General features: G+C 43.7%; 1 protein-coding gene across 2 annotated transcripts in view; it reads left to right on the forward strand.

The window, feature by feature from the left end:
• The first annotated feature begins 1909 nt into the window (after nucleotides 1-1909).
• The window catches only part of LOC109868077 (E3 ubiquitin-protein ligase rnf213-alpha), a 103073-nt gene continuing 88791 nt past the window's right edge, over nucleotides 1910-16191 (forward strand). For both annotated transcript variants that reach the window (XM_031802495.1, XM_031802496.1), the window contains exons 1-5: nucleotides 1910-2148; nucleotides 11195-11747; nucleotides 11902-12051; nucleotides 12224-12387; nucleotides 12520-12547. In XM_031802495.1, the coding sequence (XP_031658355.1) occupies nucleotides 11364-11747; nucleotides 11902-12051; nucleotides 12224-12387; nucleotides 12520-12547 (726 nt within the window). In that variant the 5' untranslated portion in view covers nucleotides 1910-2148; nucleotides 11195-11363. The remainder of the gene's footprint in view (nucleotides 2149-11194; nucleotides 11748-11901; nucleotides 12052-12223; nucleotides 12388-12519; nucleotides 12548-16191) is intronic.

Below are 16191 nucleotides of genomic sequence, written 5' to 3' on the forward strand. Positions count from 1 at the left end.
CAAACACTTTTGTGACCAGATGAAAAACACATTTCCTAGATTAGCTTTACCTTGGCCAGGTCGCAATTGTAAATGAGAACTTGTTCTCAACTTGCCTACCTGGTTAAATAAAGGTGAAATAAAAAAATTAAAATGAACATGGCTAACAATGTGATTGGCTAACAATGTGATTGGCTAACAATGTGATTGGCTAACAATGTGATTGAGACAGAAATCAATTACATTTCATGTTCCTTTTATTCATAGGTTATATGTTATATGTATGACATCATGTTGTATTGACAAACTTTTAAGAAAGGAAAAGTACATTAAATCAAGTGGCCACATCTCTGTATATTTGTATGGAGTCTTGGCAAAAACACAGATTCTGACAGCACAGCAGATCATTCACAACAAATAATCAACTTTTGCTTCAAACCTCTACAGGATCAGTGGGTCCCCAGTAGGACGGTTGAGCTAACGTAGGCTAATGTGATTAGCATGAGGTGAGTAACAAGAACATTTCCCAGGACATAGACATATCTGATATTGTCAGAACGCTTAAATTCTTGTTAATCTAACTACACTGTCCAATTTACAGTAGCTATTACAGTGAAATAATACCATGCTATTGTTTGAGGAGAGAGCACAGTTATTAACTTGAACATGTATTAATAAACCAATTAGGCACATTTGATCCTCAAAAGGATTTAATGCTGCACCATCGAGAGCATCACTGCACGGTATGGCAACTGCGCGACCTCCGCCCGCAAGTCAGTACAGAGGGTAGTGCGTATGTAACAGTACTCTTCTTGCGTTGTGTACAATCAGTCATCGACACGGAACTCCAACATATAGCACCAGTCATGTAGATTTATTCTGATAGGAACGGCACAAAATTGCACGTCATGCAATGCTCGTCTCACCATCCAACTCTGCACTCACGCACGCTGGTTTGGTGCTTGTTCACTGGGGTAGTTACCAAAATAATACAATTACAATATACAATATAATATCTTTAACAATGTACCTGAAAGGAACGGCACAAAATTGCACGTCATGCAATGCTCGTCTCACCATCCAACTCCACTCACGCACTGTACAAAATATATGAACCCCCCACCAGACACAGTAAGTTGCCAGCTAGTACTGGCGGGAATTCTTTACAACAAAGTGCACAACAAATATTCTCTAAAAACCGCTGCATCTTATGTGTGATGTTCGAATAACATTTACAAACAATTTGATATAAATTGTACATTTAAATCATCACTTGAGAGTATAAAAATCACTTTTGATGTACAGTGCTTTGCAACCAACAACTTGCCGCTGGTTTGGTGCTTGTTCACTGGGACGATTCTAACTGAAACATCCTCCCTCGTAAAGCAAGCTACGCAAACCAGCCAATAAGATGCCATGTTGAGTAGGTGAAGACAAGACAAGACAAACTCAAACCAAAAACCCATTGGCTTAACAATAAAGTGGCAAGGGGAATCACCAATATAACCCTGTTACACGTATGCAAGGCAGTACATTATCTATGCATAGTCACTTTAATAACTCTACCTAAATGTACATAATTACCTCGACACCAGTGCCCCTGGTACCCCCTGTATATAGCCCCGCCATTGTTATTTACTGCTGCTCTTTAATCATTTGTTATTCTTATCTCTTACCTTGTTTTATAGGTATTTTCTTAACTGCATTGTTGGTTAAGGGCTTGTAAGTATTTCACTGTAAGGTCTACACAAGTTGTATTCGGGCGTATGTGACAAATAACATTTTAATTTAATTTGAAGAATATGCATATCCTTGCTTCGGGTCCTGAACTACAGGTAGTTAGATGTGTGTGTGTATCATTTTAGGCGAAACTTTGAAAAAAAAGGGCGGATCCTTACGAGGTTTTAATCTCATTTCGAAAGTAAAACCCTTTTCCAACATAATATGACAATAACGCCCTGAGTCGCTTCATCTCATTTCTAAAGTTAAAGGATTTTCTTTCCAACAGGACCCAAGAGGCGGAGGAGGACACACTATTGTCCTTTGTAAGTGGTTCCTTCCATTTAGGCTGCGGAGCAAAGATGTGCTACGTCAGTGGAGGAGAGAACGTCGAGTGACACACAGTTTGATTTCATTTTAGCGGCCGGTGACAGGCGCGACTCGCAGGAGGTACGTGTGTTAATGAATTCGATCAAGCTATGTAGCCAATGTATTTCTTCTTGATGAATAAATACGACATTTGCTTTGTTTTGTTACTAGCCACCTAGTAATTTTCTGATCTTGGTTTCAGCTAGCCAGCTAGATATGTTCCCGATCTCCCAACTAGATACCAAGCCAGTTCAGGCAATCAATCAAGTTAGAGTAGCTTGTCTTAATTATTTTAGTGCTGGCAAGGTCGCTAGACTTTAAATTGCTTTAATTAACGGGTAATGATACTATATACCAATGTAGCAGCTAAAATCCGAAGGCAGTTAGCCTAGTAGTTAGAGCGTTGGGCCAGTAACCAAAAGGTTGCTAGATCGAATCCCGGAGCTGACAAGGTAAAAATATGTCTTTCTGCCTCTGAACAAGGCAGTTAATCCACTGTTCCCCAGTAGGTCGTCATTGTAAATAATAATGTGTTCTTAACTGACTTGCCAAGTTAAATACATTTATCAAGTCTACCCCCCCCCCCCCCCCCCCAAAATAAGATAAATCCGATTTATATAGGCTACATTTGTAAAAGTGGAAGCTATTAAAACAAGGTTTTTGTGAAATAGGCCTTTGCCTCAGTGTTATTTTTACCATTTACCGTCCTTGACTTTGTCAACACCACCAACTGCATGCAACATGAAAAATTGGAATGTGAAACTGAAAGTTGTAGGGCATTAAGTGTTGGCACCTAGTTGATCATTCACAGCAAATTAAATGCTTATAGAAGATCTACACCACACTTGAATTTCTTAACATTTTATTGTTACAGCGTGGGATTAACATTTTATTGTTACAATGTGGGATTAAAATTTTATTGTTACAGCGTGGGATTAACATTTTATTGTTACAATGTGGGATTAACATTTTATTGTTACAGCGTGGGATTAACATTTTATTGTTACAGCGTGGGATTAACATTTTATTGTTACAGCGTGGGATTAACATTTTTTTGTTACAATGTGGGATTAACATTTTATTGTTACAGCGTGGGATTAACATTTTATTGTTACAGCGTGGGATTAACATTTTATTGTTACAATGTGGGATTAACATTTTATTGTTACAGCGTGGGATTAACATTTTATTGTTACAGCGTGGGATTAACATTGGTTCAATTGTCATTTTTTTTGTTGTCAATGATCTCTACAAAAAATACTCTTGTCAAAGTGGAAGAAAAATATGAACCTTTTTAAAGATGAATGAAAAATAAAACACTAATATACCTTGAATTAGACGAAGTATTCACCCCACTGAGTCAATACATGTTAGAAAGACCTTTGGCCGCGGATACGACTTCTACAGAGTCTTCTTGGCTAAATCTCAGATATCTGAACACCTGTATTGTGCACTATTTGCCCATTTCATTCTTTTCAAAATGATTCCTGCTCTGTTGGGGATCATGGCTAGACAGCCATTTTCTGATCTTGCCATATATTCTCGAGCAGATTTAAGTCGAAACTGTTTCTTGGTAAGCGACTGGGTAGACTGTTTCAAGTTATCTAGAAGGGTGAGTGGCTATAATTGTGTACTGTTTTGGCAGAGTGAAAGTACAAACGCTTCCCACATTCGAACACATGCACAAAGACACACACACACACACACACAAAGTTGGTTCTTGTTCTCAGTCACATTTGGTAATGAGTTACAGTGCTATAATAACCATTGCTTCCCTTTCAGGCAGTTCACAACACAGCTATGTGGGGAGTCGCGTCCTCGCTAACTCATCTGAATAACCTTTCAATCATGTCTGACCATCTGAGGCCAATGAGACTGTGCCCCATGGGAGGCCCCGCCCTCTCAAGAATCAGGGTGCAGCCTCGACAGAGTTAGGACTACATTTGAAGTCAGGAAGTTTACATACACTTAGGTTGGAGTCATTAAAACTCGCTTTTCAACCACTCCACACATTTCTTGTTAGACAAACTATAGTTTTGGCAAGTCGGTTAGGACATCTACTTTGTGCATGACACAATTTTCCCAACAATTGTTTACAGACAGATTATTTCACTTAGAATTCACTGTATCACAATTCCAGTGGGTCAGAATTTTACATACACTAAGTTGACTGTGCCTTTAAACCGCTTGGAAAATTCCAGAAAATTATGTCATGGCTTTAGAAGCTTCTGATAGGCTAATTGACATCATTTGAGCCAATTGGAGGAGTACCTGTGGATGTATTTCAAGGCCTACCTTCAAACTCAGTGCCTCTTTGCTTGACATCATAGGAAAATCAAACGCTAAGACTTCAGAAAATAAATTGTAGATCTCCACAAGTCTGGTTCATCCTTGGGAGCAATTTCCAAACGCCTGAATGTACCACATTCATCTGTACAAACAGTAGTACGCAAGTATAAACACCATGGGACCACGCAGCTGCCATACCGCTCAGGAAGGAGACGGGTTCTGTCTCCACAGTAAAACGAGTCCTATATCGACATAACCTGAAAGGCTGATCAGCAAGGAAGAAGCCACTTCTCCAAAACCACCATAAAAAAGCCAGACTACAGTTTGCAACTGCACATTGGGACAAAGATCATACCTTTTGGAAAAATGTCCTCTGGTCTGATGAAACAAAAATTGAACTGTTTGGCCATAATGACCACCATTATGTTTGGAGGAAAAAGGGGGAGGCTTGCAAGCCGAAGAACACCATCCCAACCGTGAAGCATGGGGGTGGCAGCATCATGTTGTGGGGGTGCTTTGCTGCAGGAGGGACTGGTGCACTTCACAAAATAGATGGCATCATGAGGTGGGAAAAATTATGTGCATATATTGAAGCAACATCTCAAGACATCAGTTAAAGCTTGGTCGCAAATGGGTCTTTCAAATGGACAATGACCCCAAGCACACTTCCAAAGTTGTGGCAAAATGGCTTAAGGACAACCAAGTCAAGGTATTGGAGTGGCCATCACAAAGCCCTGATCTCAATCCAATAGAACATTTGTGGGCAGAACTGAAAAAGCATGTGCGAGCAAGGAGGCCTACAAACCTGACTGTTACACCAGCTCTGTCAGGAGGAATGGGCCAAAAGTCACCCAACTTATTGTGGGAAGCTTGTGGAAGGCTACTAAATACGTTTAATCCAGGGAATTTTTACTAGGATTAAATGTCAGGAATTGTGAAACTGAGTTTAAATGGATGTAAACTTCCAACTTCAACTGTATATGGTCAGACTACATGGAGTTAGTAGCCTCCGATCTTCGTGACAACGAGTCAGCTGATGTTTCTGCTACCCTCTGCAGCATGAGGGATCCGCGTTCGGAGGACGACGTGGTGGATTCTCAGACATTGTTTCTGCTACCCCCTGCAGCATGAGGGATCCGCGTTCGGAGGACGACGAGGTGGATTCTCAGACATTGATGTGGAGGAGAATGATTTGGCTCCAGGGCAGGAAAAAGCCCCCCAGCTATGGAGGTTGCAGGGGACACCCAGGGGGATAACGTGTTCTTCATTGGACAGTGTCACAGAGCGGCCGGTCATGTGGCCCGATCCCCTCCCGCAACAGAGGGCGACCAGGTTCTGTGGGATATTCCTGTGCCTACCTTAGTCAGGCACCGCTGGCTCTTCCCAGACATTGACGACGAGCTAAAGGCAAGCCGTGACAAGCCTCATTCAGCTTGGTTATTCCTGGATGTGGAGGGAATGAAGGAAGCTTGTGCATGCACCCCCGGTGAAGGAAAAGATGGCTAGCCACCTGCCCTCGTTGACCAATGGGAGTGGGGCTAATGCTAACTCCACTTTCCCTTCTGGGCAGTGTCACTTCTCAAACTGGACAGATTGTACTGTGCTGAGGGACAAGCTCCCCGGTCGCTGAGCTCGGTCACCATGCTACAAGTCTATCACCGTGCGCACACTCAGGAATAGCATGATCGCTACAGTAGTGGCCCAGCGCCATCTCTAGCTAACATTCTCTCTGCGATGTCGGAGGAGGACCAGCAACTCTACCTGGATGAGCCGATCTCTCCTGGTGGGTTATTTGGGGCGGCATTCTAGTCGCTGCAGTTACGTTTCGAAGCTAAGAAAAAGTAAGACGAGGCGTTGCAAGTTATCCTTTCGGTAGGTCCTTTGCGTCCGTCTGCAGTTCATCTTGTGGAGCCCCAAGAGACTAAGAGGCACACAGGTCTGTGCCTGTCCGACCTACGCCGCAGATGCAGCCCCAGTCTACTTGGAACAAGCATGATTTTGGGGCCACCTGGCACCTAGCTCGGGTAACCTAGCTCAGGGGGTGTTGACACAGGGTCGAGACACCTGTTCTGCCCTCCACAAAAGTTTACTGTGAAAACAGTGCATCACCATTGACTGTAGCCCCTCTTTTACCCCTAGTTCCACAGGGTTCAAGCGGTCTTGTTTTTTTCCCCCCAGTATTAAAGTAATACAATTAGTTCACCTCCATATTCAGACACGTTGTGTTAAGAGTGGTGGAGGTAAATAAACATTTTCAAAAGGGCAACTCACTCTCTGTCCATAAAGGGGACACCCCTCCCGAAACAAATGTCTCTTTGCTGGGTGGTCGTCGCCGATTCTGGACGTGACGTGCACTAACACTAGTCCCTATAAGGTGTCTAGTTCGGCGGGTTATTATGGTCTCCGTAGGCGATTGATTGGCGGTAGCGGCGCCTAGGGAAACGAGAGGTGTTGAATACACCTGTGCTCTTATTTCACGCACAATTTAAATTATAAACTGTTTCTACAGAGGATGTCTGTATTTAAAAGCCATCTGTCCTGTTTCCAGCCAGGTTACAGCGTTTTTTTTGGCTGGGTCTGTTGGGTATGATAATCCCCATGGTAACGTTTTTTTCCCCCTCTCCTGCGTTGGGTTCTAGCCAGGTGCCTGGACACGACGCATCTAACCACCTAAACGGAGTGCTTCAGGTTTCACCGTCTTACCTACAGGCCCTGTCTCTGTGGTGAGACCCTCTGCTTCGGCACGGGGCTCCCATGGGCAGGACTTTTTTGCTCTACTGCCCCTGGTTTTAGCTTCGGCTAAGCACATTGGGTTTCCCCATGCAAGAGCCGTGCACTCTTCTGTACTCAGTTCACCCCTGGCGAGTCTAGGTGACATTGCGTCCTAATGCAGACTGTGTGCTGAAGTCCTACAGGTCTTTTAGCCTTCCATCTATTCCCATTTTGGCCCCTCTGTTGTGCAGGAGGCACTAGTGTGACCAGATTTTTGTCTGTTTTCCTAGTCCAACCTGTGGTAGAGCGCTTTACAAGCAAACTCTCTTCCACAGGATTATGGCGGCTATCTTCTTGGCATGTAACAGCGAGCGGCAGGGGTTACCTAGTGGTACACACCGTCGTGGGTGTCTTTTACGGGATTGAGGGTTAGTGATGGCTGTGTGGCAGCCAGTTGGGCATCGGCCCAGACGTTTGAGGTTTTATCGCTTGGATGTCACTGTTCTCTCTGTGGCTTGAAGTGTTCTTACTGCAGGGACAGTAGAGCGTCACTAGACAGCGTGCAGGTCACCACATTTTATGCGGATTAGAGTGACTGCTGTGGGCCGTTCTCAATTGCTATTCGCTGGTGTCAGCTTGTGGGGGTGATTGTAGCTGTGTTGTACTAAGTCAACTGACTGAAAGGGGACTTAAAGTTATGAATATAACTAATGTTCCCTGAAGGAAGGGAATGAGGTAAAACAAAGTAGAAGAACTTGGTATTGGTAGGAGGAGCATCTGCTCTGTTCTATCCATTTCCTCTTGTTTGGATTGGTCGCCTTTTTTTAGGGGAGGAGTGAAGTGGGCGGGGAATTTGTGTGAGGTAAGAAAAGTCAATGGGAAGAGAAGAAAAGGGGCATTAAAACGGTTTAAGTAATAGTCAAAGACCATAGAGTAGAATTTGTGTATTAAAACCTGGTTCGGATGGGCCTCCCGAGTGGCGCAGCGGTCTAGGCACAGCATCAGTGCTTGAGGCGTCACTACATACCCGGGATTGATCCCATACTGTGTCACAGCCGGCTGTGATCGGGAGACCCATGAGGCGGTTCACAACTGGCCCAGTGTCGTCCGGGTTAGGGGAGCGTTTGGGATTTCCTGGGCCGGCCGCCTGCAAGATGACTTCGGTCGCCACCTGTACGGTGTTTCCTCTGACACATTGGTGCGACTGGCTTCCCGGGTTAAGCGAGAAGTGTGTCAAGAAGCAGTGCTTGGCAGCATCGTGTCTTGGGGGACGCATGGCTCTCGCCTTCGCTTCTCCTGAATCCGTACGGGAGTTGCAGCAATGGGAGAAGACTGTAACTACCAATTGCATATCAGGAAATTGGGGAGGATTTATTATTATTATTTTAATGGTTTGGGGTAGGTTAGTAGTGTTCAGTATGGTGGAGAGAGGAGTGTCCTTGAGGAGGTTAGTAGTGTTCAGTATGGTGGAGAGAGGAGTGTCCTTGAGTAGGTTAGTAGTGTTCAGTATGATGGAGAGAGGAGTGTCCTTGAGTAGGTTAGTAGTGTTCAGTATGGTGGAGAGAGGGGTGTCCTTGAGTAGGTTAGTAGTGCTCAGTATGGTGGAGAGAGGAGTGTCCTTGAGTAGGTTAGTAGTGCTCAGTATGGTGGAGAGAGGAGTGTCCTTGAGTAGGTTAGTAGTGCTCAGTATGGTGGAGAGAGGAGTGTCCTTGAGTAGGTTAGTAGTGCTCAGTATGGTGGAGAGAGGAGTGTCCTTGAGTAGGTTAGTAGTGTTCAGTATGGTGGAGAGAGGAGTGTCCTTGAGTAGGTTAGTAGTGTTCAGTATGGTGGAGAGAGGAGTGTCCTTGAGTAGGTTAGTAGTGTTCAGTATGGTGGAGAGAGGAGTGTCCTTGAGTAGGTTAGTAGTGTTCAGTATGGTGGAGAGAGGAGTGTCCTTGAGTAGGTTAGTAGTGCTCAGTATGGTGGAGAGAGGAGTGTCCTTGAGTAGGTTAGTAGTGTTCAGTATGGTGGAGAGAGGAGTGTCCTTGAGGAGGTTAGTAGTGTTCAGTATGGTGGAGAGAGGAGTGTCCTTGAGGAGGTTAGTAGTGTTCAGTATGGTGGAGAGAGGAGTGTCCTTGAGGAGGTTAGTAGTGTTCAGTATGGTGGAGAGAGGAGTGTCCTTGAGGAGGTTAGTAGTGTTCAGTATGGTGGAGAGAGGAGTGTCCTTGAGGAGGTTAGTAGTGTTCAGTATGGTGGAGAGAGGAGTGTCCTTGAGGAGGTTAGTAGTGTTCAGTACGGTGGAGAGAGGAGTGTCCTTGAGTAGGTTAGTAGTGTTCAGTACGGTGGAGAGAGGAGTGTCCTTGAGTAGGTTAGTAGTGTTCAGTACGGTGGAGAGAGGAGTGTCCTTGAGTAGGTTAGTAGTGTTCAGTACGGTGGAGAGAGGAGTGTCCTTGAGTAGGTTAGTAGTGTTCAGTACGGTGGAGAGAGGAGTGTCCTTGAGTAGGTTAGTAGTGTTCAGTACGGTGGAGAGAGGAGTGTCCTTGAGTAGGTTAGTAGTGTTCAGTACGGTGGAGAGAGGAGTGTCCTTGAGTAGGTTAGTAGTGTTCAGTACGGTGGAGAGAGGAGTGTCCTTGAGTAGGTTAGTAGTGTTCAGTACGGTGGAGAGAGGAGTGTCCTTGAGTAGGTTAGTAGTGTTCAGTATGGTGGAGAGAGGAGTGTCCTTGAGTAGGTTAGTAGTGTTCAGTATGGTGGAGAGAGGAGTGTCCTTGAGTAGGTTAGTAGTGTTCAGTATGGTGGAGAGAGGAGTGTCCTTGAGTAGGTTAGTAGTGTTCAGTATGGTAGAGAGAGGAGTGTCCTTGAGTAGGTTAGTAGTGTTCAGTATGGTGGAGAGAGGAGTGTCCTTGAGTAGGTTAGTAGTGTTCAGTATGGTGGAGAGAGGAGTGTCCTTGAGTAGGTTAGTAGTGTTCAGTACGGTGGAGAGAGGAGTGTCCTTGAGTAGGTTAGTAGTGTTCAGTACGGTGGAGAGAGGAGTGTCCTTGAGTAGGTTAGTAGTGTTCAGTACGGTGGAGAGAGGAGTGTCCTTGAGTAGGTTAGTAGTGTTCAGTATGGTGGAGAGAGGAGTGTCCTTGAGTAGGTTAGTAGTGTTCAGTATGGTGGAGAGAGGAGTGTCCTTGAGTAGGTTAGTAGTGTTCAGTATGGTGGAGAGAGGAGTGTCCTTGAGTAGGTTAGTAGTGTTCAGTATGGTGGAGAGAGGAGTGTCCTTGAGGAGGTTAGTAGTGTTCAGTATGGTGGAGAGAGGAGTGTCCTTGAGGAGGTTAGTAGTGTTCAGTACGGTGGAGAGAGGAGTGTCCTTGAGTAGGTTAGTAGTGTTCAGTACGGTGGAGAGAGGAGTGTCCTTGAGTAGGTTAGTAGTGTTCAGTACGGTGGAGAGAGGAGTGTCCTTGAGTAGGTTAGTAGTGTTCAGTACGGTGGAGAGAGGATTGTCCTTGAGTAGGTTAGTAGTGTTCAGTACGGTGGAGAGAGGAGTGTCCTTGAGTAGGTTAGTAGTGTTCAGTACGGTGGAGAGAGGAGTGTCCTTGAGTAGGTTAGTAGTGTTCAGTACGGTGGAGAGAGGAGTGTCCTTGAGTAGGTTAGTAGTGTTCAGTACGGTGGAGAGAGGAGTGTCCTTGAGTAGGTTAGTAGTGTTCAGTACGGTGGAGAGAGGAGTGTCCTTGAGTAGGTTAGTAGTGTTCAGTACGGTGGAGAGAGGAGTGTCCTTGAGTAGGTTAGTAGTGTTCAGTATGGTGGAGAGAGGAGTGTCCTTGAGTAGGTTAGTAGTGTTCAGTATGGTGGAGAGAGGAGTGTCCTTGAGGAGGTTAGTAGTGTTCAGTATGGTGGAGAGAGGAGTGTCCTTGAGGAGGTTAGTAGTGTTCAGTATGGTGGAGAGAGGAGTGTCCTTGAGGGAATGAGGCTGCACCCCTTGATTTTGTGAGGCGCTGTTTCTTTGTCCTTGTCAGGCGTGATTTAAACGTTCTTCAGACAACTAGCAAGGGTGCGACTCCCCCCACCCCCCCATAGTGCGTTGTACCTATTTCCTTTCCTTCAGGGAACAGTAGTTATATTCATAACTTTACATGTTGTGTTCTCTTATTTTCTTTTGCTCTATCAGATTTAAAAAAAGAGCCAGAGGACCAAAAGAAGAAACATGGGAAAGAAGTCTGCATCTTTGTTCTGATGAACCCTCGTAAACAGGATGAAACCGCTCAGCAACTTCATCACGTGTCTACCCTGCTTGATTAACTGATGAATTAGCCTGTGCAGTCAGATCATCTTTAAACATGTCTGACAACATAAATCCACAAACCTTGTCAGAGACACAGTTGACAGTGAAGCAAAGTGACAAGCACACTGGGCAGAGTAATCTTCTTCAATCACCTACGAAACAGACATTCAAGTCAGCTGCAAATGGCACTACTGCCGTTATACCAGACTCAGGGGACAAGTTCTCCAGCTCCTCTCATCAGTCCGTTTCAGAGAAAGGAACAAAGGTCGCTGGTCAAAAGGCTAATACTAAAAAAACGAAAAGAAAGAAAAATATGGCAACCTTGGACAAGAATGCTGAAGACCAGATGGTGAACCAGAATAGGCCACCCGACCTAAAAGACCAGGACAATGCGCAAACTACTGCTGCTGTTAAGGATGTCTGTTTTGGTTCTCAAAAGGTATCGTAGCTGTTTTGATTTTAAGAGGATTTTGTTTGATCAAGTATAAATATGTCATTTTCAGTTATATAGTGAGGGCCATCTGTGGCCGTTTTGGTTTCTTGTTGAGGTATTTGAGTGTTACGTTGTTTTTTGAATTTACTTCACTGAACAGACCGAGACCATAGGTTCCAGTGTTGACCCACCGGAAGTGGAGCCTATGGAGATTGAGCAGTCTGCCGATGGGAAAGGAGATGCCTCCTTTTCACCAACAAGTCCAGATTTTAAGATGGAACCAAAGGACAACACAATAGTTGGATCTGAGGTATCGTAGTTACTTTTTTTTTTTTTTAAGAGGATTTTGTGTTTGAACAATTTAAACTAAAGGACCCAATACAATTTTTCATAGGTATTGAGGGATGAATTTGGCCATTTTGTTTCATTTTGAGGGACAGTTAAGTGTTCATGTTTATTACATGTTTTACTTTAATGAACAGACAGAAATCAAAGGTGCCAGTGTTGACCGACACGTGGAGCCTATGGAGGTTGAGCAGTCTGCCCAAGGGAAAGGAGATGCCTCCCTTTCACCAACTAGTCCAGATATTAAGAGGGACAACACAAGTGATGCCTCTGAAACTCCGGCTGGACCGCCGCCAGAAAGGTATCCAACATTTTCTTCTAGTCAGAAGTCACTCAACACTCATACTTATTTTAAATTCACTTAACCAAGACAATTCCTGCTCACTTCATCTTAAAACAATATTAATCTGATTTTTGTTTTTCTTTGTTCCAGTTTCAGCACAGCCGTGGTTGGATCAGAGGTATCGTAGCTACTTGATTTTTAACCCTTTACACTGGTATGCGGGTTGAAAATGGCAGATTAGGGCACTGATAAGCACCTAAATTGGATCAAGAGTGGCTACAGGGCCGTGACTAGGGTTTGAGTTTTAGTGCAGTCCGTAAGGATGCTGTAGGTTCATTCACCTCAGTCGGTCTACAAAAAACACAGTCCATCTATTAGCTGTACAATTGTAATGTTACACACCTGAAATGGGGGAAATGTGAGAAATGATTCATACTGACATGAAGCATCGATAGCAAAACAAAAATGTAGGACACTTTTAGAACTGTATTGTTTGCGTTTTAATGTCGGCCTATAGGGAAGATGGGTCCTGTGGAGGTGTTCATATAGAAACATACAGTGGTTGTATTTTAATGTTGGCCTATAGGGAAGATGGGTCCTGTGTAGGTGTTCATATAGAAACATACAGTGGTTGTATTTTAATGTCGGCCTATAGGGAAGATGGGTCCTGTGGAGATGTTCATATAGAAACATACAGTGGTTGTATTTTAATGTCGGCCTATAGGGAAGATAGGTCCTGTGGAGATGTTCATATAGAAACATACAGTGGTTGTATTTTAATGTCGGCCTATAGGGAAGATAGGTCCTGTGGAGATGTTCATATAGAAACATACAGTGGTTGTATTTTAATGTCGGCCTATAGGGAAGATAGGTCCTGTGGAGATGTTCATATAGAAACATACAGTGGTTGTATTTTAATGTTGGCCTATAGGGAAGATAGGTCCTGTGGAGGTGTTCATATAGAAACATAGTGGTTGTATTTTAATGTTGGCCTATAGGGAAGATAGGTCCTGTGGAGATGTTCATATAGAAACATACAGTGGTTGTATTTTAATGTCGGCCTATAGGGAAGATAGGTCCTGTGGAGATGTTCATATAGAAACATACAGTGGTTGTATTTTAATGTCGGCCTATAGGGAAGATAGGTCCTGTGGAGATGTTCATATAGAAACATACAGTGGTTGTATTTTAATGTCGGCCTATAGGGAAGATGGGTCCTGTGTAGGTGTTCATATAGAAACATACAGTGGTTGTATTTTAATGTCGGCCTATAGGGAAGATAGGTCCTGTGGAGATGTTCATATAGAAACATACAGTGGTTGTATTTTAATGTCGGCCTATAGGGAAGATGGGTCCTGTGTAGGTGTTCATATAGAAACATACAGTGGTTGTATTTTAATGTCGGCCTATAGGGAAGATAGGTCCTGTGGAGGTGTTCATATAGAAACATACAGTGGTTGTATTTTAATGTCGGCCTATAGGGAAGATAGGTCCTGTGGAGATGTTCATATAGAAACATACAGTGGTTGTATTTTAATGTAACATACAGTGGTTGTATTTTAATGTTGGCCTATAGGGAAGATAGGTCCTGTGGAGATGTTCATATAGAAACATACAGTGGTTGTATTTTAATGTCGGCCTATAGGGAAGATGGGTCCTGTGTAGGTGTTCATATAGAAACATACAGTGGTTGTATTTTAATGTCGGCCTATAGGGAAGATAGGTCCTGTGGAGATGTTCATATAGAAACATACAGTGGTTGTATTTTAATGTCGGCCTATAGGGAAGATGGGTCCTGTGTAGGTGTTCATATAGAAACATACAGTGGTTGTATTTTAATGTCGGCCTATAGGGAAGATAGGTCCTGTGGAGGTGTTCATATAGAAACATACAGTGGTTGTATTTTAATGTCGGCCTATGGGGAAAATGGGTCCTGTGGAGATGTTCATATAGAAACATACAGTGGTTGTATTTTAATGTCGGCCTATAGGGAAGATGGGTCCTGTGTAGGTGTTCATATTGAAACATATTTTTTTAAGTTCCTAACTTATTTGAAAAGTATAGTACAGGTCAATTTAGGGTACCCCTGACCCCATGTTTGGGAACCACTGTACAAACCTCTTTCTGCTTGCTTCCTCCCTCTCTCTGTCTCCTCACCACTGAGCTCCACATCACCGCTGTCTGTCTCTCCGTAGCAGAGCATGCGAGCGAAGTTGAGCGGTTGGAAATCCCTTCTCATCGCTCACGGAGCTCCGGCGTTCCATGTTCTTTCCTGCTGCTCTGCCACAAACCGCTCAGTGCCTACAGGATCACAGGGGGGAAAAACTGCAGCTCCAAATTCGTTCCATTCATTAAAATCCGCAATTTAACCAACAGCCATTTCTTATTTTTTGTTACTACCTGGATCTACCAATTGGTTTATATTTATAGAAGCCAAACCATATGGATTTGATTCAAAAGTATTTGAATAATAATGGAAAGGTGATTGTAAGAAGCGAACATCATTTCGCAGCATATACACACTCCCAATAGGCTACATGTCATATTAAACAGCACGTACACACTCCCAATAGGCTACATGTCATATTAAACAGCACGTACAGTGGCATTATATGTAATATATACAGGTGCATATATCAAATATAATATATACAGTGGCATTATATATCAAATATAATATATACAGTGGCATTATATATCAAATATAATATATACAGTGGCATTATATATCAAATATAATATATACAGTGGCATTATATATCAAATATAATATATACAGTGGCATTATATATCAAATATAATATATACAGTGGCATTATATATCAAATATAATATATACAGTGGCATTATATATCAAATATAATATATACAGTGGCATTATATATCAAATATAATATATACAGTGGCATTCAGAAAGTTTTCCGACCCTTTGACTTTTTCCACCTTTTGTTACGGTACAGCCTTATTCTAAAATGAATAAAATAAAATATAAAATCCTCATCAATCTACACACCATACCTCATAGTCACAAAGCAAAAACAGGTTTTTTATTTATTTTTACTCTGTACTTTGTTGAAACACCTTTGGCAGCGATTACAGTCTTCTTGGGTGTGACGCTGAAAGCTTGGTGTAACCGATGTGAAATGGCTAGCTAGTTATCGGTGGTGCGCGCTAATAGCGTTTCAATCGGTGACGTCACTTTGCTCTGAGATCTGAAGTAGTTGTTCCCCGCCGCGGCTTTTGTGGCGCGATGGGTAACGATGCTTCAAGGGTGTCTGTTGTCGATGTGTACAGAGAGGGTCCCTGGTTCAAGCCCAGGTAGGGGCGAGGAGAGGGACAGAAGCTATACTGTTACATTGGCACACCTCTTAAGTTCTGTCAGGTTGGATGGGGAGCGTCGCTGCAGAGATGTTCGAGCGGATTCAAGTCCGGGCTCTGGCTGGGCCACTCAAGGACATTCAGAAACTTGTGCATCCATCCTCCCAGTCTCTGCTGCTGAAAAACACCCCCACAGCATGATGCTGCTGCCACCACCATCCTTCACCGTAGGGATGGTGACAGGTTTCCTCCAGATATGACGCTTGGCATTCAGGCCAAAGAGTTCAATCTTTATTTCATCAGACCAGACAATCTTGTTTCTCATGGTCAGAGTACTTTATTGCCATTTGGCAAACTCCAAGCGGGCTGCCGTGCTTTTTACTGAGTGTTTTCCGTCTGGCCACTCTACCATAAAGGCCTGATTGGTGGAGTGCTGCAGAGATGGTTGTCCTTCTGGAAGGTGCTCCCATTCCCACAGAGGAACTCTGGAGCTCCGTCAGAGAG

This window comes from Oncorhynchus kisutch, linkage group LG23 (genome assembly GCF_002021735.2).
Source record: "Oncorhynchus kisutch isolate 150728-3 linkage group LG23, Okis_V2, whole genome shotgun sequence".
NCBI classification, from domain to species: Eukaryota; Metazoa; Chordata; class Actinopteri; order Salmoniformes; family Salmonidae; genus Oncorhynchus; species Oncorhynchus kisutch.